This window comes from Fusarium tjaetaba (assembly GCF_013396195.1).
Source record: "Fusarium tjaetaba strain NRRL 66243 chromosome Unknown NRRL66243_c0000198, whole genome shotgun sequence".
Lineage (NCBI taxonomy): Eukaryota > Fungi > Ascomycota > Sordariomycetes > Hypocreales > Nectriaceae > Fusarium > Fusarium tjaetaba.
Window position 1 is genome coordinate 26,353 of NW_023501394.1, and position 22,311 is coordinate 48,663.

Sequence of the window (22,311 nt, forward strand, 5' to 3'; positions counted from 1 at the left end):
GTAGGTAGTACATACCTACAGCATACAAGAGTACAAACAGAAAAGTCAAGTATGACGAATACAAGCAAATAAAATAACAGAAGCTTCCTATTTTATGGTGTTTTGCTGCGAATTCACCTCGAACAATGAATGCAAGAGCACTACGAACTCGGCTCCAGTGTGCTTCTTTGCCAATTTCGTGGGAGTCGAGTTCCTATCTGAGACTTCCACGCCTTGTAATCAAATCGCATAGTCCTCCAAGCCCCTTGATCACCAGCATCTGTGAATACCAATCCCGCAAGTTCTTTCGGCTCTTCTCTGTCTATAAACTCGATCAAACATGGTGTAAGAACATAAGCGCTGGTTTGGTGCCAACCGAGCTTGTATTCCTCTTCCGCAGATTGCACTTGTACCGCCCTACCCAGGACCCCGGACCCAGGTTGACCTTCGACAAGTGACGTGAAACGACCGCGTGGTGCAAGCGAGTATCCGCGGACTTTGGCATTTCGTAGTTTGGGGGGTTCAGAGGATTCAAGCACCGCTTGGAGCACGGTCGGCTGCCTGAGACTATCGTAGAAGAAGTAATAGACGGGCTTGTAGTGATATGGGCACGGATCAGGAGGTTTCGGATTTGAATGAGCATATAAGGTACTGTCTGAAGAAGTAGGTTCGTCTTTATCCGACGATTCTTTCGGCTCAGACCCGGTCGGAGTTGTTTTGGGCGGAGTTTGAGGAATGGGAGGCAGAGGAGGAGGAGGTGGTGGTGGTTGTTTGCGCCGTTTGGCTCTAGTCATGCTGGTCGATAGAAGGGGAATTCGAATGGCGATCGAGAACTTGACATTTATAGAGTTAACAAGACAAAGTGTGCAAGCCGGTATATATTAGAGGATGATGTTCCAGCGCTGGATTTCGAAGTTGGTAGAAAGGTGTTTGTTGAAGCAGCCCAGTGTCAAACGCTGTTAGCGGAAGCTTGCAGTTCTGATCAGAACTGCCGACCTTGCTTTCCACCACCCTATCTTACATTATCCGTACCTTAAATCTGTCGTAGATACCTTCTCTAGGATGGCACGTCAGGTGTTTCCGCGGGCTGGTAGATTAATCGGGTTATACCTACCAATTCTACATCACGTCTAGACGTTATTTCCTAGAGCAACACATATAGCAGACAAAGAGCACAAAGACTCTGAACTAGGGGGCCAAAGAAATACAATGGTATTCATATTTGTTCATTATCATGCTTGTAATAGTAAAATCTAACTCTTGCTTACGCTCTTGTCGGAAAAGACAGTCACCTACCTGCATTGCCTTGTCTGCCTCAGCTGTCTTATTTCCAGCTGCTTTCTCCTTATCTGACTTGTTGGATCCGACCTTGTCTTCTGGAAGTTTCTTATCAGGTATCCTTCTTCTCCTTCTCCTTCTCCTTCTCCTTCTCCTTCTCCTTCTCTATCTTCCCATTCTCTATCTTCTCCTTCTCCTTATCATTCATCCCCTTCTTCATCTGCTCCTTCTCGAACTTCTCCTAGTCCTTCTTATCTCTCCTTGTCCGACTTACTAAGCTCCGCATTCCAAATCCTGGCCTTATTTTCCTGAGACTGAAAGCATAACTTGATCATCGGCTTGACACACATCTTACCAACGTTCACTAAAATCGCCGAAATGACTTTATCCACTCACTTAACCAACTTATTGTTGTCCAAACTGCGGGCCTTTAACCGTGAGGGTCCAGGCTTCATCTTGTTCCACTCGCCATCTGCTGTCCAGATGCCGGCCTTGGTATAGTCTCCACTTTCACTTCCATCCATATATGCAAAGCGGAAGTACTCTGGCAAGTCCAAAGTGCTGTTTCTGCTCCAGACAAAGCTACGCTCCTCATCAACATCGCCGAAGTATGTACGGAAACGCTCGACGTCGTTCACCAGGATACTTATCCCATCGTACAGCTGCCGTGGCGGCTCGTTCCATGTGAATGTGATGTTTGACAATGTATCCGTGCCATTGGCAAGGTGAATGACAGGCTCGGTGATTGATGGTAATTTGGATCCCTTTTGAGCATCCCCCTGTAGAGCTTCAGAGGTTTGGAGCACAGGGTCAAAGCCCCATCGAGCGATACCACTAATGAAGAGCCCAACGAGAAGTCCCTGGTATAGAAGAGACGGCCTTGTCTGCATACTCGTTCCAGGAAGAAGCAGGAGCGCAATGATGTAGTGATGAATCCGCAGATTGAGTCTCGGAATGGTAAGGGAGATGAGGATGGCCCCGACAAGGAGTGCGTAGAGCTTGAGGTATTTGATCAAGCGTCCTTCTTTCCGGAAGAACCACACCTGTGAACAGACAATGGCGACAAGCACGATTATGATGATAGCAAGGGCTGCCCTAGCCCCTGGTTGCTGGTTCAGATCGTGCTTGTTGAGGCGCGAAATGGGGATGAAGCTAAGGGTATAGTTCTCCATTCCACCAACCCAGCATCCGCCGAGCCACAAGATTGTCTTTTCGACCTGTGCTGTGAGACCCTTGAGAGTGCGACGAACACCCATCTTGTCGTACATGACCCAAGCACAAAACATTGCAGGGAGGAACTTTCCGATCAAGTTGGAGAACAAAGACGCAACTGTTCTTGATGGAGGCGGGTCAAGTGCCATACCAACAGTCCAGAAGATGCCCGTGAAGATGGTGAAGAAGAAGAGCGCAGCCGAATTGGTGAAGAGAGACAAAACTCCACCAAAGACGGTTGAAACAGCCAACAAATCCCATCGCGAATCGATCGCGGAGCATTTGACATCTGGAACGAAGCGGAAGGACAATGGGAAATGAGAGTCAAATCCTATACTTGAGATACCATGGTGTCTGGACGCAGCATAATTCTCACTGCGGCCAACCAACTCAACAACACCACAACCGCCGTCTTGGTTCGAAACGACGCCGGCGTGGATAGCAGCAGCACATACGAAGGAGTCTCCGCGGTACACAGGCTCAGCAGACCCATTGGTACCCGGCCCTCCTACGACCATGGGTGCATAGATGAGCTCTTGGTCCCCAACCGCTCTGGGGTTCAAGACATGGTAGTTTTCGCAATTGGCCCTGCACTTGAATGGAAAACCGCTGCCATTGAAAGGGCGACAGTCGCTTCCATCCAGTCCGCACAGGTTCCCGGCGGCCCAATATGAAACACCGCATCCAATGGTTTGCGGTGTGCCCCATCCTTCGATCTCACTAGCCATGGTGTCGCGGCGTTTAACGAGAGCGAAAGTGACGATCCAAATGGATAGATAGCAGAAGACGAGCCAAAATCGGTGTTTGAGATTAGGAATGAAGCCGTCGACAAGGACGAGGGGGTATTCCTGGATAGCTGGGAAGAGTGGTTTAATGCGAAAAGGCTGAGGGTTTGCAGGGCCGTGAGACCATTTCACAACCCATTTCGAAGCTCGCCGAACGGGGTATGGGACCCAATTCCACCTCTTCCAGGTAGTCTCATCTTGGATGAACCGTGGGGTCGAGGGGCCGCTGTCATCGACTTCGAGTGTCGTTCCGGTATCGAGCGGCGCATCAGGATGGGTATAGGCATTCTCGCGATCCGAATCGCTGCCGCTGCCGCTGACGGGCACGACGCCGACGTCTATAGAATCGGTGCGAGCCATGAGAGGTTGTGATTCTTCGTCGTCTTCATGGCTCAACATTTCCGGGATATGGAAGAAGATATGAGGAATGGATTGCGTATACGAGAGCTAATGGCCTCTGGGCTTGGGCTTGGGCTTGGCTTGGCTCGGCGGATTTGCCTGCTCCGGAAGACCCGGTGCCGAAGGATGCAGAGGAAATGTGGAGAATGGGGAGCGCTTATCGATGTTGGTGTTTCGTGAGGATCCTATCGTGTCACACTTTTGTTTTCGTTTTCCGACGTGGGTGCGGGGAGATGTGAGACTGATGATAGGCGATGTTGAGTTGATGATGGTTTGGCAATTCATACTGAGGTTTTAGACCCAAAGCCTCTTTGTCCACTCAGTTACATCGTGTACCTCGATCGCTGAGACATGGGTGTCAGACCCGACGTAACCGTAACCCTGGGGTATCGCTGTATCTATCCGTGAGAGATTTATGATAGTGATTGGTTGAGCATCAGCCCTGTGGCCACTGAACTGGAGCTAGTTCCCGTGAGACGCTGCGCTAAGAAGCAGGAACAGCGTGCGCCACTTTTATTCACCTCCAGTAGAAATGCACGCGACCACAACTCTACACCTAAATGCTGTATACACTTCAGTGACTATGTTAGAGCTAGGGTACGGATTTCCAAAAAGATGTTAGGTTATAGAGATATATCTCGATCTTTGAGTGACACAGTATTACATACACAACAGTTCAGTTGTTGCATCTATTGTTTGTTTGTTGAACAGCATAACAGCCCAACACCCAGAGTCCCGGGAGTTTTCGAGTCTAGCTAACGAGAAACTTACACAATTTTGTTTCACTGCGGTGAAGCTTCTTTCTCTTCATCCAGCATTCTCGGGCCTTTGCTATTATTCAGGCATCGCAAGTCAAGAAGTAACAAGCAAACACGCAGCCGGATGGCATCGCATCATAGATAAACCTGTAGACCCTCGGGACTGTAGGAATTCTGACAGTCGAGGCCTGCATTGCGTCAACCTTCTATAGGATTGATGGTGGACACAGCATCACCTCCATGTTACAAAGAAACTTGCAGCTAAGTTTAAGTTTGTTGGTTTGGTGCTCCAATAATTTTGTGCCCTGAATAGCCAGCTGATTGATAAAAACTGTCTTTTCCAGTGACATTCATATATAATCTCTTCTACAAACCGTGTGATTTTACAACCTCATCATATCAACCATCGCTCAATTGAAGATATGATCACCACTCTCCAGAAACCATTCTCTCAAAGTCATGCCGTACTCCGTACCGGGGCTTCAGTATTCTCGAGATTATCTCGGTTCCATATCGCGAACCCCCTAGCACATTTTCCACGACGCCAATGGCGACCACCTATCTTTCGCCCGCAGCATCAAACCCGAGGACTACGAACACGATCACCTCTAGCCACACTTCCCTCCCGTGGTCTGTCAATGAACGAGAAGCTTGACGAACCCATGACGTTCGCAGCAAGATTCGAGCAGGAATACAAAGCGGCGGAAAGTATCAAACAACGTCTTGCGGCTTTTGCCAAGTATCGAGAGTCCCTTGCTCCGGCTGCTGAGCGAGAAGATCCAGAGTCTCTTGCACGAAAGCTCATCGCAGAACATGAGTATGAATTGAGGGAGGCTAAGATGGATGGAATCGGTAAGCAAACCCAGCATTCTGTGTTGACTCTATACTAAGAATCTGCTAGCGACATGTGTGTCTTTCATTTGGTACATGCTCGTCATTATCTCGATGTTTATAAACCTAATGCGATTTATTTCCAAAGACGGCGAGGCGCCCCCTAAGCCAGAATCGAGAAGCTTAGAGGAGAAAGATACTCCCCAGGCTGGCTCTACAAAGACTTATAGGAGGAAGACCAACAAACCTGAGTCGGAAACCCCTGGGATAAAATGCTCATGCCATCGCCCACTTGAGCTCGATAATAAACGAGTGCTGTGACATCGGGTATCATGATGGACCGCCCACTCGGGATCAGCCTCATGGAGCTTCACCTATGGATCTTTGACTCCTGAGGTTTGAGGCCAGCACTGAAATCTCGCCACTCTTTTTTTCCTTGTTTGTAGATTAGATAGATACCCTCAACTCAATCTTTTCATATAGTAGTCGCTTGGCCTTAGCTTCCGATCACCAGATACGACTGAACATCCCATGAATTCTTGACTTTTCGTGAGATTTCCAGGTGAAGAAAGCCGCGAAATAGTAACCGACCATCTATGGAGTGAGAGTCTTACCTTGATACCTTGGGTCAGTGGGTAGCTAGCTAAGTAGGTATTGTTCTTCACCATCACTCCGCTTCCCGCCTTTCCCCGACCGCCCATTAGGAATAATCCTTCCTCAACTTCCATCATATCATAATTGAAACCTAGAGCAGATTAGGGAATAAGAATCTACTTGAATGTCCCTTCAATTACTGTCTACCATCTCGACGGCTAGATGACTTACATCGGGTTAACCTCGGAAGTTGAGACACAGTGCATCAGTGCGCATTCACACCCCCCACATCTAGCTAATCCTTGCTGCAAATATACTCACAAACTCCTTGTACAGACATACATGGCGATCACAAGTCAAGATGGCTCAACCTACGTCAAAAGGATCAACACTAACAATGTTTGAACTACTAAAACCCTCTGCTGCTACAACTGAAGCTGGTGTTGCTCGGCTTGGCCGTCTAGCATTTGCTAGTAATCGAAGGATTATGCAGACACCAAACTACATCGCTGTTGCATCTCGAGGAGTTGTTCCTCACTTGACTCCAGACAATGTCACCAAGCACACAGCGTTTGATGCCGCATATCTAGCAATCGAGGACTGTATGAAGATTAAATCTATTTTTGAGTGATAGTCTAACGTTGAGAACAGTTCTTGAGAAATCACAACCTCCTGTTCTTCAGTTGCCCCCTGGTACACCAAGAAATCTTCAGAGCTTTACTGCTTTCCCTTCAGATCGAGCACTTATTCTCGGCCCAAGACGGTTCCCAGCTGTGACAACACCTGTTGGAAACGGTGCTCATCATGTCAGCATTTTTACCTCTACCGGTTTCCGCAATCTCACTATCCCCGAGTTCACCAAGACTATTGAACTCACTCAACCAGATATCGCCATTCCTCCAGCTGACCTCTTCCACTCCAGCTCAACACCAACGTCAAAACGTCAAATTCGCATGGTTGAAAGAACCGAAGAATGGGTAGACGAATTCTTTCATCTTTCAGACCCTAAAGGTCGTCTGAAGGAGATGGGAGTTTCCATCTTCGCTCCTGTATTGCCTGTCGAGTACCCTATACAGTGGGACTACTTGCGGTATCTTGCAGAAGACGTGCGAGATTCCCTCTCTGGTCTTGCAGTTTATGATGTTAACCTTGTCCCTGAGTTGGCAAACTATCCTTCTCTTGGATCTCTGCCGCGGTTGTCATTTGGACCATCTAAGAGCCCCCAGGATATTCTGCGACAGATCGCTCTGGGTATCGATGTATGCACGGTACCTTTCGCCAACACTGCTTCTGATGCAGGCATCGCCCTATCGTTCACCTTCCCACCCCCCGAGTCCTCGGACATGCAGCCACTGGGCATCGATATGTGGTCAGAGGAGCATACGACATCCCTGCAGCCTCTAGTGAGCGGTTGCCAATGCTACACTTGCACCAAGCATCACCGGGCGTTCATTAAGCACCTACTGAATGCGAAGGAGATGTTGGGCTGGAACCTACTCCAGATTCACAATCATGCCATTCTCACTTCATTCTTTGAAGGGGTTCGGGCAGCTCTAAACGAGAGCGCCGAGAAGTTTGACGACCTTCATAAGAAATTCTTGACTGTTTATGAGCCCGAGGTCCCTGCTGGAACTGGAGTGAGACCCCGAGCCAGGGGTTACCATTTCAAGAGCATAGCTGGTCAGGCTAAGATCAACGAGCCTAGCTGGCAAGCGTTTGATTCGGTCGATGCCAGTCCCCACCCCGAGGCCATTGCAGAACCTCTGGCAGCTGTCGATGGAACACTGCCCGTCGATGAGGTTGCACCGAGTTTGGAGAAGTGACGGAGCTAATGTAGAAAGCCGTTCCTGTCATGTCAGGTACGGTCGCTGCGAAGATGTTATTCCGACGATCTGGCTCGGCCCACCTTTGATGCATGCTGATCAAGAGAAGAGATGATATAGCCAGGCAGACTGGTGTTTGATCAACACGATTCCACTTAACGCATCGTCGATCTTATTACGGCTATAGTGGGCTTGCTTGACTTATAGAATAGAGCATTGTGCATATTTTGCTTGGTTGTTGGAGCCGGAATAGAAGCAAAAAAAAAAAAGTCAATTCTGACAGTCCATCCGATTTTCTCATGAATCAACAACACTACAAAAGATAAGAAGAGGATCTGTTCACGTGCCGAGAGAGTCCCAAGAGTCAATGAACATACGACCATGACAGTTTATTGCCGAGCTTCGTAAAATTGCAGGTCTAGCCACTCAATGCCGAATTTGGAGCACGTTTCGGTGAGCCATATGAGGCAGCTCCGAGCGGAATTACACAGCTGATCTTATCTTCATCAACAGTCTAGAATGTGCGTATTTTTTATACCTGCCTATAAGAACTAAGGCCATGGGCTCATGCCCTAGTCAGTGCCCTATGCAGATGCTTTCATAAACTTTGCCAACGGCGTCCTAAATGTATGATGAGATTGACAGAGTTTAGGCTGGAATACCACTGAATCATCACAATAGGCTTGTTATCTCACCAGGCACGCAGATTTCATGAACGAAGAGCCAGTGGTAAGAGTGTTACGCCACCTACGCCGAGAAATCCACCGGAGACTTGGTACGACGTCAAGTAGCAATTCGGCCGACAAGGCCCGATCGAGTTATGCTAAGAAACAAGCTTGTCTGCAAAGTGGAATAAGAAGGATGAAGCTTTAAGCTTGATTGAAGCTAGCCAAGGCCTGCTCTCATGGATCTGGGGATCTGCGGAACTGCGGGAGCAGGGGTATAGGAGCCAATTGAACCTCACAATTCGCCCACGAGCGGCATCTGAGCTTCTGGAGAGAGCCACAGCCGAGGATCCCTGTCGTCTTTCTGCTCCGATCTCAGCTGCAACTGGTGCTCTCGGGTGAACCTGAGCTGGGATATCATGAGCCGGGATGTGGCGTTCACGTTCGGTCAACGACTTGGGACAGGAAAAGACGAGCCAAGGATCGGGGGATGGGGATCGGAGATATGTACAACCAACATGTCAACGCTCATCATGGCACCTGGGTTACATGAGGGATCATGATTTGACCTGTTTTGACTAGCACCAACGGCGTCCATCGCCCACCCCGCTGCCAATCTAATGATTTGAATCCATGATGCTCCATAGAAGAGAACTGACAAGCATAAGTACTAGTTGCAGGGTCCTTTTGCAAGGAACGGGCCTGGCACAACTTACACACGTGCTATAGTCCTCCATCATGAGGCGCCAATCGCTTCCGTGATGCAACACAGAAGACGTACTTTTTTCATCCCAACACACTGGATCTGCCCGTACTCTCTCTTGCCGATCTAAACCTGTCTCGGTCGTTTGTCCTGGCCGTTTCCCGAGCTTAATTGGCCAGATGCAATGCGACGTTAGGCCAAGATCAGTTCATCATAAGTCTCCTCAGCTTGTCCCACAGAGGAAGGCCAATTGTCTATCCGCGACATGGGATAGCTTCTCGGGGACGAATTTGTCTTCCGGGAGGTAACTATCCACGTGGGATCGGCGTTGGCGGCTATAAAGCCATGATGCCTCTCTGAAAGTCTAACTTATCGAGCTCCCCTCTCAAGCTGCCTCAGCTCGCCACAACCACCAGCTTCCGCTTCCAAATCCTTGGAAATTGGTTTCAGACTCACAAGAATGGTCAAAATCAATGCCATTGCCGCTCTTGCGGCCTCAATTGCTGCTGTGTCTGCTCAGACCTACCAGCGTCTCGGCACATGTCCCACTCTGGGCTGCGTTCTCCCCCCCGACCAGAGTGATTTCCTGCCTGGCCAGCTCTTCGATCTCCGTGTCGAGGTCCACGCTCCCGTCAATGGCTCTGAGGCTGCTCACAACGGAAAGCCTGACGAGAAGTTCACCGTGACCATCGCCAAGAAGGGCCAAAAGGCCAAGGATTTTGCAAAGGCCTTTGGTGTTAGTGAGCCCAAGCTCGAGACATGGAAGTTCAAGTGGTACGAGGATCTATTTGCCGAAGACGAGGACAAGCCCAGCATTGTCAACGTTGCTTCCAAGGTCTACCGCAAGATTGCCCTCTACGAACCTGGCACGTACACCGTTACCCTCAACTACTACAACGGCGAGAAGACCACTGCCGAGTGGACTGTTCGCGAGCTTCAGCCTAAGCGAAAGGCCAAGAATGTCATCTTCTTCATTGGTGATGGCATGACCACCAACATGGTAAGTCGAATCACAATGTGAGAGGCTCGGCTCGTGGAAGCTGACTAGATTCATAGATCACTGCCGCTCGTCTGTTGGGACACAAGAGCATCAACGGAAAGTACCAGACTCTGATGAAGCTGGACGAGTTCCCTGTGCTCGGTCACCAGATGACCCATTCGATCGACAGCTACATCACCGACTCTGCCAACTCCGCCTCTGCTCTTTACACCGGCCACAAGAGCACTGTCAACGCCATGGGGTAAGTAAACTATTGTATCACTGAAATTAAAAGCTAACAACTCAGTGTCTACGCTGATTCGTCTCCCAACCCCTTCGATGACCCCAAGGTTGAGACCATTGTTGAGGTCTTCAAGCGTGTCTGGGTAAGTTTGACCCCAATTGAGTTCACTTCAAAGTTCTAATTGCAACAATAGGGCGGTGCTTGGGGCGCCGTTTCTACCGCTTTCCTTGCCGATGCTACCCCCATTGCTCTCAGTGGCCACACCCGTCTCCGAGGCCAGTACGGTCCTTTGATCGACCAGGCTCTCAACGGCATGACCAACTACAGCTGGACCCAGCACGGTGGCCCTGATGTCTTCTTCGGTGGCGGTGCTGAGAACTTCTTCGCCGGTAAGGGCTCTTACCAGGGCAAGGACTACTACAAGGAGTTCCAGAAGAAGGGCTACACCGTCTCTCTTAACAAGACCTCTCTCCTAAAGGCCGACAAGAGCAAGCGTGCTCTCGGTGTTTTCTGCCAGAGCAATCTCCCCGTCTGGCTCGACCGCAATGTTTACAAGGACAACCTCGAGGGCCGCGACAACAACCCTACCGGCGGTAAGGGTGATGCTTCTGATCTCCCTGGTCTCAAGGACATGACCCTCAAGGCCATTGACGTTCTTGCTACTCGTGGCAAGGAGAAGGGTTTCTTCCTTATGTCTGAGGCTGCCTCTATCGACAAGCAGATGCACGCTCTTGACTACGACCGTGCTCTGGGTGATCTTCTCGAGCTTGACGATACTGTCCGTGCTACTGTTGAGAAGCTCAAGAAGCTCAAGATCCTTGATGAGACCCTCATCATCGTCTCAGCTGATCACGGCCACGGTTTCGAGTAAGTTATCCTATTCCAATAGCCGTGACATCAGATAACTAACGATCGCAGCGTTTACGGTTCCGCCGACACTGAGTACCTCGCCCAGCAGGAGGATGACCGTGACAAGCGCCGTGCCATCGGCACCTACGCTCAGTCCGGTGAGTCTCAGTACACCAAGAAGGCCAAGGGCATCAACTACGGCACTGGCGCCAACTTCCCTACCAACTGGGAGCCCCGATACGCCATCGCCGCTGGTGTCGCTGCCGTCCCTGACCACCGTGAGGACTACAAGGTCAAGAAGGCCGGTCCCCGCGAGGCTGCCGTCGAGCTCAAGGACGATGACTACTACGCCAACCCCGAGGACTCTCCCAAGGGTTTCCTCATCAACGGTACTATCAGCACCGATAACGCCCAGGGTGTTCACTCTCTGACCGATGTCCCTGTCTATGCTCTTGGTCCTTGCCAGGAGACTTTCAGTGGCACTTTCAACAACGTTGACATCTTTTACAAGATTGCCAACTGCCTCGGTCTTGCTCAGGGCAAGAAGCAGGGTTATTAGAAAATTATGAACCGGTGGCGGTGGTGGGCTTACGACGAGATGAACGAGTGATGTATAAGTTGGTAGATGATAGAGATGCAAGTGCTGCGAGGTGTAATAAGGGGAACTTTCGAGCAATGAGCAATACACATTTGAATATTCACAGATTTTTATTCATTCGCATTTCGAATGCGAGCATATCTGGTTGTTAATTGTTACAGATTTCTGGTGATCTTCCTCGGGGCCATGCCGATTTGGCTCATGGGCTTTCTTGCTGATAGCGAATTCCGAGGCAATTCCAGACTTTTTCTAAGTCGTCACTCATAAATCATTAATTCATAACCCTTTCCTTCCATAACATTTCCCATATGATACACGTGCGATATGACCCGGCATTCGCCAAACTTCGAATGCACCCTAGTCAGTAGAAGATCTGCTTGCCGATGTCATGAGGGGATAACTAGTCCGTTGTTTGTAAGCCGAGCTGATCAATCAGCGACATGACGCCGTTCATATCGGTAGTCTCTGGATCGTCATGATCTCTGGGACGAAGACAATCGCCGTTCATCCAAATGGAGAGACGATCATGGTTGTGAGCACGCTTTCGAAGCTTCTGGATCTCGGGGCAACAAACCCCCCCTGCGACAACGAGTTGGATGTTGGTGGTATGCTGGCACATAGCATCTAGCCGCTCAAGGTGGTTGGAAAAGCAACCTGGTCCTCCCGCTGTCATGATGCCTGCAAAGCCAAGAGTGGTGAGCTCTGCAATGACAGCTTCTGGGTTTCCACGTTCAGCAAAGTGGTCGAAAGCACGGTTGAAGACACAGCCGAATGGCTTGGCCATTTCAATGAGATAGCGACAGTATGCTGAGTGAATCACGATTTTGTGGCGAGAGTTCTCAGCTGTTTCCTCATGGCTACGCCTAACACATCCAAACACGAAAGAATCTCCGCGGATAGCATTCATGACGCCTGTTTCCTTGAGCTGGCGAATAGACTCGCTCATCTGGACAAGTTCGTTGTTAGAGTAAACGTAGTCGTGAGACTCGCCTGGACCAGAAGGGTTAGGAGCTCCACGGGGTCGAATGACGCAGCTGATTGGGATGTGAATCTTTCTTTTGAGATGGCGGAGCTCCTGGGGGGTGGGAGTCACTCCGCCAACCGTAGAGGAGCCCTTTCGGCAGAGGAGAAGACGCTTAGCACCAAAGTTGGCGGCTCTGAGAGCGTTGTGGGGGCCATAGACTGTGACCTCGAGAGGGATCTGTCGTGGGTATTTAGCTGGCAGAGGCGGCATCTTGAGTCAGTTGAGATGGTTGGTTGGCTGTTGTTGTTGTGAGGACACTGTCAGGTCAGATGGAGATGGAGATGAATGGCAGGTGAGAGTTTGTGATGCTGTGAAGATGAAGCCCGTGGACGACATCGGAAAAGAAGAGAAGGAGTCATATTGATCAGCTGAGTGTATTCGCTTGTCAGGTGATGATGATGCCATTGTAAACTCCCTGTTTCAGCAGTGAAGCACAGCTCATACCAGAGTTGATGGTGACTGCCATGTTGAATCATCGAACGAGATGTTGAAGAACTTGTTTTGTTGCCAACGCCCCCACCCATCAAAGGCGCGTATACGCAAATTAATTCACTCAGTAATACTTCTCAGTGCTTTGTTTGGTACTTTTTAATTATATAGAATTCTACCAGATGGCGCCTGTGATAAATTCGTTGGTGTTGACATTGCCAAACAATGCCCGTCTGCTCAGACCTCGCCTCATCCCACTACGATACGTAAATGGAAATCAATTAAACGCCCCTCGGCCAAGGATACCCCGCTAAGATTGCACCGCAGTGGAGCCTCTGACCCCTGTAAATAATCACAGAGCTTCTATTTACAGTGGAGCAGGCCAACAACTGGACCACTAATGCCAGGCGTTTCTGCAATGTTTTTAGGGGACCTGCAGAGGCAAAAAAAAAAATTACCGTGAAAAAACAGGGGTCCTTCGGCGCGGGAGCCAATGACATCAGCGACAACCCCACCTCGAGAAAAAAAAATGTTGATTTTCACCGCCGAGGAGCTTTCATAGCTCGAGATGAGATTTTTTTTAATGGGTGCGGGCAGAGCTTTTAGTAAATAAATAAAGCACCTCTACACCGATCTTCCTCGTCCCTCTCTCCTCTTTCACATCTTTCACATTTTTTCGTTTTTCTGTCCTTTTATACTATAAGATACCCCCTCAGTTTCTCTCGTTTATATCGAGTGATTTGAATGCATCCTGATTCTTTCAAATTAAAGTTCAAAATGTCTGCCGGAGATATGCACGACGATCAGGTCAAGGAGGCCCTCATCACCTATGAGAAGCTCCAGGCCATCGAGGATGACTTCGAGGATGTTGAGCTCGAGATCCGTAAGTCAATTCTTGACCCTGTCTCGCATCGCAGAAACTCTACTAACAGCAGCAGTCCGTCAGCAGGATAAGCTTACCAAGGACCTCTACGTCAAGCGCCAAGAGGTCATCGCCAACATCCCCCAGTTCTGGCCCCTCGTTTTCGAGCAGTCCCCTCCCGAGGTCGATGAGTACATCCAGCCCAGCGACTCCGAGCTCCTCCTCAACGCCCTGACCGGCCTCTCCGTTGAGCGCTTCGAGCTCCCCAACGGTGACCCTCGCTCCATCTCCCTCAAGTGGGAGTTCAAGGAGAACGACTGGTTTGAGGACAAGGTTCTTGAGAAGAAGTTCTACTGGCGCTTCCACAAGGACGGCTGGGCCGGTCTCGTCTCCGAGCCCGTCGACATCAAGTGGAAGGAGGGCAAGGACCTGACCAACGGCATGCTCAGCCTCGCCAAGAAGGTCTATGATGAGGAGAAGGCTGGCGAGAAGCTCGGTGAGACCGAGGCCTCCAAGAAGCTCCTCAAGCTCATGGAGGAGACTGGCATGGGCGGTGTCAGCTTCTTCTGCTGGTTCGGCTTCCGCGGCCGCAAGGTCAGCCCCGAGGAGTCTGAGGAGGGCCGCAAGCTCGAGGAGGAGAAGCGCAAGGCCCGCAAGGAGGGCAAGTACGATGAGGATGATGATGACATGGACGAGGACGACGATGATGATGAGTACGAGTATGAGATCTTCCCCACCGCCGACGATCTCGCCGTCTTCATCGCCGAGGATCTGTGGCCCGGTGCCATCAAGTACTTCAGTATGTACCTCTCACAGCGCGAAGCAGAGACAGTTCAGGTTTAACAAGCAATACTAGCCAACGCCCAAGAGGCCGATGATATCCCCAGCGACCTCGAGTTCGAGGAGATGGATGAAGATGACTCTGATGACGATGAGGCCCCTGCCCTGAAGAAGCGTAAGGCCTAAACCGTCCAATGATTTTTTGTTTGTTTTTGGTTTCATGATGATCTAATTTTTCTCTTGGTAAAGAATAGACTAAGGCACGCGGATGAAATGATGGCTTCGAAAAACGGTTATGGGATCAGGAAAATGGGATGGATCTACCGATTGGGTTTTCGGTAGATAATGAAATAAAAGGATTGAATTTATTGAGCAGTTTCTTGAGTCTCTATGTGATACTTCGATGACAAAGTGAAATAGGTTGCACACTGCTGTTTATTACTCTGCCATGGTCTACTTGAAACCCAGTGGACGGCCTGATCAGTAAAAGATGTATATTCTTCACCTAGGTAACTTCGCTTATGCAAAAGCGAATGAACCTCATCAGACGGTTGACCCTAGTTACTCATTAATTGGTGATGTCTCTCTTTTAACAGGTTGTAAAAAGAGCGGGGCATGACACCCTCTGATGATGTCAAGTGATGGAAATCCGGGGTAATTAGCTTCCTCTTTGTGACTGTCAATGTCATAAACGGGAAATAAATAAACACGAGGCTACGTCAATTCAGCGAATGATTCCAAAGAGTTACTAATTCGGACTTGCACAAGAACTCCCCGCTCAAAGTCAAAGTGCGAGATCCGAGATCCGATTATCTCGTGTTGGTCTGCATCATTTGTCAGCCCACCTTTGTTTTGTATGTGATATCATCGTCACCCCAAGTATACATCATATATTGAACATTTCAAAAAGGGCTACGCTTCTTCTGTGCTTATCTGTAGTCACTTTCAAAAACCTTGTAGTCCCCTCCATGTTGGCGAGATCGAGTTTGAGAGTCTTTGCCAGACCTATTACAAGAATACGATACTCAACAATGGCGACTCCTTTCAGGATTCAGCTGGAACCCCAGAACTCGGGGCTTTTAGGGATGGAGCTTGGCCAGAGTGAGGCCTCAAAGGCAACTGACCTACTGCAGAAGGATCTAGAGGTAACCCGAACCGAAGCAACACTGTGTATCAACTATCAAGTCAAAGACTAACACTGATTAGAACCACCATGTCTTCTTCAACGAGTCTGGCTTTCACGACCATGTAAATGGCCTTCCATAGGTTTCTCATACATCGCTAACGGCATTAGATTGTTCATCAAGTATTAACTTTATATGGTACCGGCGCAACCACAAAGGACCTGGACACCGCCTACAACGCCAACAAGACATACCAGCTTAAGGCCATGAAACCAAAGCCCGATGTCGTTGATAAACTAGAACACGGCTCGGACTGGTCACAATATCTTGGCAAAGGTAGAAACTATGCAACATTCTTTCGTTTCTTCCAGGACGAAATCGAAAGAATAGGATGGCAGAACACACTTAAGGAGTATCTCTTCAAAGACGATGCTCGAAGCCGCGACATGCAAAGCCGTCTATTTGCCGGTATCCTTCACCCACTTATTCAGTTGTTGTATGGCATGGAGTGGTCACAGCCCATGATCATCGCTTCAGCTCTTGCACAGACTGCTGTTCATCGAGACGATTATAAAGAGTTTCTCAATGCCGCTGCTGAAAAGGCTCAAGCTTCCGATGCGCCACCTAAGATGAAGACCATTGGCGGCCTTTATGAAGACGCCGTAAAGAATGACAAACTTCGAACAAGCTCGCATTGGGATGATTCCAACCGGATCTTCGATGGTGTATTTACGAGGGCGAAGGATGAGATGATCACGTTGGCGGCGAGAGTGAGGATTGATGAGGAGGAGCTAGACGAAAAGATTGCCGAGATGGTCCATCATTCTGCTTTCGTTGCTTCAGCTGCTTCTTTTCATCCACCTCATGCTCCAAGATTCGAATTTATTCTCATGCAAGTCTCTCCTTTCCACACTGGCCCCATTGCTAACCGCGGCAGGCATCACATAACATCGACGCCATTCTTTCTCACGCTAAAAGAACAGTCCTGGATTCCAGCACCAACCAAAGCGCGCTTCTTGGAGAACAAGATCCGCATGGATCTCCTGCAATACATCGCTCGTGGCTCGCCAGCTCTTCGTGGCGATCTGCTCCGTGGCTATAAGCCCAAGGATGGAGATAATCTGGTGGGTAAGCCAGAAGATCTATTCCCAAGGATTCACAAGGTTGTGGATGATGGACACACTGTCAAGTTGGCCAGGGCACTGATGCTGGCGCAAAGAGTTACCAAGCCGTATGAGAACAAGGAGTGGGTGAGGATCAAGGGAGATGACGAGTGGTTGAGGGCTGTGTACCTGTTGCTGGATGCCAATGAGGAAGCTGATAGGCAGGGAGGTACCATGTGGGTTAGATCTTCAGGGTTCGATGAAGCTTGGGAGGAGATTCCCAAGGCTAAGATGTAGACAACCAAGAGCAAAGGCTTGTATGATATGCATGGGTATTATGAATCGTATTTACCGTCTATTCTAAACCAATCCATTCATCGGATCCCGCTTCAGACTGCTCATCCCCATCAACATCCATAAGCTTCACATCTACAGCTTTGCCACTCTCTAATGTCTTGACATCCTTTTTTGCAGACTTATCCTCGGCTTGACCCAACAAGTAATCAACCATGTACACGTTTTCGTCAGCAAGTCTCCTAATCTCATCCCTCATCTTAGATACAGCTCGCGCAACGACTCTTAGCTCAATATCGGCCTTGGCACGGTTTGCCGAGAGCCAAGCTCCGTGCTTATCAACGATAGCCTTGATCCAGACGAGACAGAACTCAATGTGGGGTGACTCCTCGGTTTGGGCGGCGACGAAGCGGAGAAGACGAGAAACATAAACGGTAGGGAGGTCGGCAACGACGAGAGGAATTTCGGCGAAGGGGATGGCTTGGAAGACTCGCTTGATCAGGCCAGCCTCGTTGAGGCGGAAGGCCATGACAAGTGCCTTGAGGTAGTCTTGCTCTGTCTCGAGAACGGCGAGTGTTGAGGCAGGGGTGATCTCCATGTTCAGGTCAAAAGGGTCGAACTGGATGTCCTGATCCAAACTGTAGATCAAGAGACCCTCCGTAGAGGCAGCACAGAATGCAGTGCCTGCAGGTGAGAAACCAATACCTGTCACACGCACCTCAGGGACCTTCCTTCGTGCTGAAGGATCACCACGTTTTGATCCTGGCAACGAACTATCCACGCGATCTTCACGGTCCGAAGCTTCCTGGTCGTCGAGGTCTCCCGCAGGGCCGGCTTCAGTCAACAATTTACTGTTGAGGAATTCCTGGGTACCGGAGAGAGAAAGGTTGACGCTGACAGTGTACTTCTTCAGAAGCACCATGGTTGTTACGGAGTACAAGCAGATGTACTTGCTGTTTCCGCCAGCCAAGAGACAGCTGCCATCAGCGCTATATCGGATTGTGTTGAAGCTCTTTGTGCCAGCCATATTGGCCGCGGTTCGGCGATCTGTGAGTTTTCGTCCTCCCGAAACATCTCTTCGTCCATCCACTCCAGAAGTTTGCTCTGCATCTGTTACCGACCAGAAAGTAAGCTGGCCATCTAATGTTGAGATGGCAAGTTGCAAAGAATCTGGACGGACAGCAATATCGAGAACATCAGCCTGGAGTTGCAGAGGCTCGCTGGTCTGTGTCCGGCTAAAGATAGACCAGATGCGGGCTGTGCGGTCCCAAGAACCACTAATAAGTGAGTCACCATTGGGTGTGAATGCGAGAGACGAGACAGGGCCCTCGTGGCCTGATAGCTGATCAAGAAGCTGGCCTGTCTGGACGGACCAAATGTGAATGTCGAAGGAATCGAGAGATCCAGCAGCTACGACTTCGCCGCTGGGGTCAACAGCCATGCATGAGAATGACAGTCTCGTGGGTGCTGTGAAAGTTCGGAAGTTTCGATACCGGATCAAATCCCAGGCTCGAATAGATCCATCCAGACTTGATGTGAAGAGAACATTACCCTTCTTGGCAAACTCGCAAGCCGTAACGCCGCTAGTATGCTCAGTGAAGGTAACTATACAGAAGCCTGACTGGATATCCCAGACCTTAATCTTTCCGTCGTCAGCAGTGGTGATAATGCGCTGGCCGTCAGGTGAGTAGACCAGAGCGTTCATGGCATCGAAATGGCCCTGCTGTTTAAGGATGTAAGATTCAGACTGCCACTCCCATACCAGTAATTGTCCCAGCTTGGACGCACCAAACGCCAACCACTCGCCACTTTTGTTGATGGTGACAAAGTCGATATCGTTTTGCGAGATGCTCAGCTTGTGTATCATGTTGAAGTCGGGCATCTCGTACAGGCCAAACAGACCGTTGGAGAAACCAGCAACCAGGAGATTCGTCTCAGGGTGGAAAGCGGCACATCGCACATGAGCGCTTCCCTGCATGAAGTAGTGCCGTTGGACAATGCGCCATTGCATATCTGAATCATCATCGTCATCATCCATCTTATCGTCGTCCTTAATACGGTTGATAGGCTTGACATATTGCCAGTCAAAGACGGCGCCATCCTTGCTCACAGTGTAAATTATCTCCTGATTTTCTGAGAACCAAGCACCGATAACAGCCTGTTTGTGGCCTGAGAGTACCGTGGGGGTGAAACCCTCCTCAGGGTTCAAACTCCATATCCGCGCTGTGAGATCCTTGGAGGTTGTGAGGAAGAATCGTGAGTCGCTGGACCACTCAATGTGGCTAACGGTATCGAAATGACCGGTATGTGTGTGGTATCGAACGAAAGGAGCAAATTCGAGTTCACCCTCGGCAGAAGCATCGGGGGTTGAGGGGACGTGCCAGACCTCAATTTTGCGACCCAGTCCCACGGCGAAATGTCGACCGGATGGCGAGAATGATAGTGCTGTGACGGAAGATCGGAAGGAGAAGTGGTATATGGATATCCTTCGGGGGACATTGGTCAAGATCGCGTGTCCATCTTCGTCAATGGAGAGGAGAAGGTTGCCGCGTGGTGTAAGTCCGATACGGGCAATGTTTTTGCGATGAGCGAACGGGAGGGTGTATGATTTGTTTCTAAGTGACAATCAGTTTTGTCCCTTTCATTTTTGAAGTTCAGACCGGCTTAAAGCAAACTTACTCTACCAGATTAAAGACAGTCACTCTGTTGCCGACTGGCGAGAAAAGATGGGTGCCATCGGGGCTATAGAGCAGGTTGCCCTGGCAGTAAACAGTGCCCAGCAAGTTCGAGAACTATAGCGATAGGTCAGCACATCGTATCGAAGCCGGAATTATCCCATTGCCATTCTTACCTTGAAATCGGTCTTCATTATTGTCTGCAGGTCATAGCCATGATGCTTCTAAACATCAAATCGCAAACCAGCCAAAAATTCATCGTTGCGCCTTATCGATAAGAGCCAATTTTTTTTGCGACAGTCGGCGGTGGAGTTATTCCGAGACCATAATCTGCCATGAGAATTCCATTGTGGCTGGCCCCTCTGAAAGTAAGAAAACGTCTGACGTTAAGCCAAAGTGTCAAAAATATCTAGTCTAAGATCCACTAGTCATACACTAAACTATGTCGAGAGACACTAAAGCTACCTACATCTTTTTTGTCACTTAGGATAAAGGACCTACTCTTTTTGACTCCCTTCGACTGGCTTCTGGCCATAGCTCAAGGGACCAATGCAAGCTAGGGGCAGTGGCTGTTTACTCGATCTTGCATCCATGGCAAGCAAGACCCGTTTTGTTTGGCAGTTTCCCTTGCTGCCCCGTGTCCACTAGCCACTGTCCACTCACGGTACCGTGTCAACGCTAGCCTATCAGAAGCAAGCGTCCCTGGCAGTTGCTTTAGGGGGAAAGGGCAGGAAATTCGTTCCAATTCCCCTGAACTCAGGCAAGCACGAGCTGTCCCTAAACCTCCCTCTCCACCTTGAACCTTTGCACTCGTTCGACCTTCATCGCGATATCGCAGTCGCTTGTTGTCTTGCATTGCATTGTCTTTGTTTTAAAGTCGTGTTTTACGCTTTACATCCTCTTCTAATTCAACCTTTATCTTCCCATCTCCAAATCAAACCACTTCAAGATGGCTTCTGCAGCTGCCGAGAACGCTTCACCGATTGGTATTGCCAATCTGCCCAACCAGCGACATAAGATTGTCGCGAAGCGTGGCGCCGGTTTCACTATTATGGTATGCTTCTAAGCAATCAACTCACTCGTTTTGCATTGCTATATATACATAACAAGGCACATCGAGATCTTCTGAACTTTTGCTCACCGCATCATGTCTAGGTTGCTGGCGAGTCTGGCCTGGGCAAGACTACCTTCATCAACACTCTTTTCTCCACCACCATCAAGAACTATGCCGACCACAAGCGCCGTCACCAGAAGCAGGTTGATAAGACTGTCGAGATCGAGATTACCAAGGCCGAGCTTGAGGAGAAGTTCTTCAAGGGTATAGCTCCCTGAATGAAGCACGCTGTTACTCAACCCTTGCTAACACCCCCTTTCAGTCCGACTGACCGTTATCGATACACCCGGATTCGGCGACTACGTTAACAACCGCGATTCTTGGATGCCCATTATCGAGTTCCTCGACGACCAGCACGAGTCTTACATGCTTCAGGAGCAACAGCCCCGCCGCCAGGACAAGATCGATCTTCGTGTCCATGCCTGCCTTTACTTCATCCGCCCTACCGGCCACACCCTCAAGCCTCTCGATATTGAGGTCATGAAGCGCCTCTGCTCGCGTGTCAACCTTATCCCCGTTATCGCCAAGGCAGACACCCTCAGCCCCGCCGACCTGGCCAAGTTCAAGCAGCGTGTAAGTAATTATGCATTGAGTTCACAGCCCCCAATTCTAACTCTATCTAGATTGTCTCTGTCATCGAAGCCCAGAACATCAAGATCTACCAGCCCCCGATCGAGGAGGACGATGAGGCTGCTGCTCAGCATGCCCGCAGCCTTATGAACGCCATGCCTTTCGCTGTTATCGGCTCCGAGAAGGACGTCAAGACCGGTGATGGCCGCATTGTCAAGGGCCGACAGTACTCTTGGGGTGTTGCCGAGGTTGAGAATGAGGACCACTGCGATTTCAAGAAGCTCCGCTCTATCCTGATCCGAACACACATGCTCGACCTTATTCACACCACCGAGGAGTTGCACTATGAGGCTTACCGCGCTCAGCAGATGGAGACCCGCAAGTTCGGCGAGGCTCGTCCCCGAAAGCTCGACAACCCCAAGTTCAAGGAAGAGGAGGAGGCTCTCCGAAAGCGTTTCACCGAGCAGGTCAAGATCGAGGAGCAACGTTTCCGTCAATGGGAGCAGAAGCTCATCTCTGAGCGCGACCGTCTCAACAAGGATCTCGAGCAAACCCATGCTCAGATCAAGCAGCTCGAGCAAGAGCTGGAGCAGATGCAAGGCAGCGCTGTCCGCAGCCACGGTCGCCGCTAAACAATTT

The 22,311-nt window shown here is 49.7% G+C and overlaps 10 protein-coding genes across 10 annotated transcripts; 6 read left to right on the forward strand and 4 right to left on the reverse strand.

Annotated features, from left to right (window-relative positions):
• Positions 1–140: 140 nt before the first annotated feature.
• Positions 141–773, reverse strand: FTJAE_8916 (poly polymerase; the record flags this gene model as incomplete). Its single annotated transcript, XM_037355783.1, has 1 exon — positions 141–773. One exon carries the CDS (start codon positions 771–773, stop codon positions 141–143), a length of 633 nt encoding a protein of 210 aa, XP_037203968.1.
• Positions 774–1,369: 596 nt separating this feature from the next.
• FTJAE_8917 (LCCL domain protein) lies at positions 1,370–3,653 on the reverse strand (the record flags this gene model as incomplete). The annotated part of the gene is made up of 3 exons (XM_037355784.1): positions 1,370–1,492; positions 1,532–1,565; positions 1,654–3,653. 3 exons carry the CDS (start codon positions 3,651–3,653, stop codon positions 1,370–1,372), a joined length of 2,157 nt encoding a protein of 718 aa, XP_037203969.1.
• A 1,180-nt stretch (positions 3,654–4,833) lies between these two features.
• Positions 4,834–5,301, forward strand: FTJAE_8918 (uncharacterized protein; the record flags this gene model as incomplete). The annotated part of the gene is made up of 1 exon (XM_037355785.1): positions 4,834–5,301. The coding sequence occupies one exon, from the start codon at positions 4,834–4,836 to the stop codon at positions 5,299–5,301; it is 468 nt and encodes a 155-aa protein (XP_037203970.1).
• Positions 5,302–6,233: 932 nt separating this feature from the next.
• Positions 6,234–7,659, forward strand: FTJAE_8919 (queuine tRNA-ribosyltransferase; the record flags this gene model as incomplete). The annotated part of the gene is made up of 2 exons (XM_037355786.1): positions 6,234–6,438; positions 6,488–7,659. The coding sequence occupies 2 exons, from the start codon at positions 6,234–6,236 to the stop codon at positions 7,657–7,659; spliced, it is 1,377 nt and encodes a 458-aa protein (XP_037203971.1).
• A 1,828-nt stretch (positions 7,660–9,487) lies between these two features.
• On the forward strand, positions 9,488–11,658 carry FTJAE_8920 (alkaline phosphatase; the record flags this gene model as incomplete). The annotated part of the gene is made up of 5 exons (XM_037355788.1): positions 9,488–10,027; positions 10,084–10,268; positions 10,314–10,392; positions 10,444–11,117; positions 11,169–11,658. The coding sequence occupies 5 exons, from the start codon at positions 9,488–9,490 to the stop codon at positions 11,656–11,658; spliced, it is 1,968 nt and encodes a 655-aa protein (XP_037203972.1).
• A 439-nt stretch (positions 11,659–12,097) lies between these two features.
• On the reverse strand, positions 12,098–12,931 carry FTJAE_8921 (copper homeostasis; the record flags this gene model as incomplete). Its single annotated transcript, XM_037355789.1, has 1 exon — positions 12,098–12,931. One exon carries the CDS (start codon positions 12,929–12,931, stop codon positions 12,098–12,100), a length of 834 nt encoding a protein of 277 aa, XP_037203973.1.
• A 996-nt stretch (positions 12,932–13,927) lies between these two features.
• FTJAE_8922 (nucleosome assembly protein) lies at positions 13,928–14,978 on the forward strand (the record flags this gene model as incomplete). Its single annotated transcript, XM_037355790.1, has 3 exons — positions 13,928–14,033; positions 14,089–14,811; positions 14,869–14,978. 3 exons carry the CDS (start codon positions 13,928–13,930, stop codon positions 14,976–14,978), a joined length of 939 nt encoding a protein of 312 aa, XP_037203974.1.
• An 845-nt stretch (positions 14,979–15,823) lies between these two features.
• FTJAE_8923 (uncharacterized protein) lies at positions 15,824–17,316 on the forward strand (the record flags this gene model as incomplete). Its single annotated transcript, XM_037355791.1, has 3 exons — positions 15,824–15,937; positions 15,999–16,040; positions 16,087–17,316. The coding sequence occupies 3 exons, from the start codon at positions 15,824–15,826 to the stop codon at positions 17,314–17,316; spliced, it is 1,386 nt and encodes a 461-aa protein (XP_037203975.1).
• Positions 17,317–17,374: 58 nt separating this feature from the next.
• FTJAE_8924 (periodic tryptophan 2) lies at positions 17,375–20,182 on the reverse strand (the record flags this gene model as incomplete). Its single annotated transcript, XM_037355792.1, has 3 exons — positions 17,375–19,928; positions 19,993–20,105; positions 20,165–20,182. The coding sequence occupies 3 exons, from the start codon at positions 20,180–20,182 to the stop codon at positions 17,375–17,377; spliced, it is 2,685 nt and encodes an 894-aa protein (XP_037203976.1).
• Positions 20,183–20,937: 755 nt separating this feature from the next.
• On the forward strand, positions 20,938–22,304 carry FTJAE_8925 (cell division control 12; the record flags this gene model as incomplete). The annotated part of the gene is made up of 4 exons (XM_037355793.1): positions 20,938–21,042; positions 21,144–21,306; positions 21,365–21,675; positions 21,726–22,304. The coding sequence occupies 4 exons, from the start codon at positions 20,938–20,940 to the stop codon at positions 22,302–22,304; spliced, it is 1,158 nt and encodes a 385-aa protein (XP_037203977.1).
• Between the last annotated feature and the right edge of the window lie 7 nt (positions 22,305–22,311).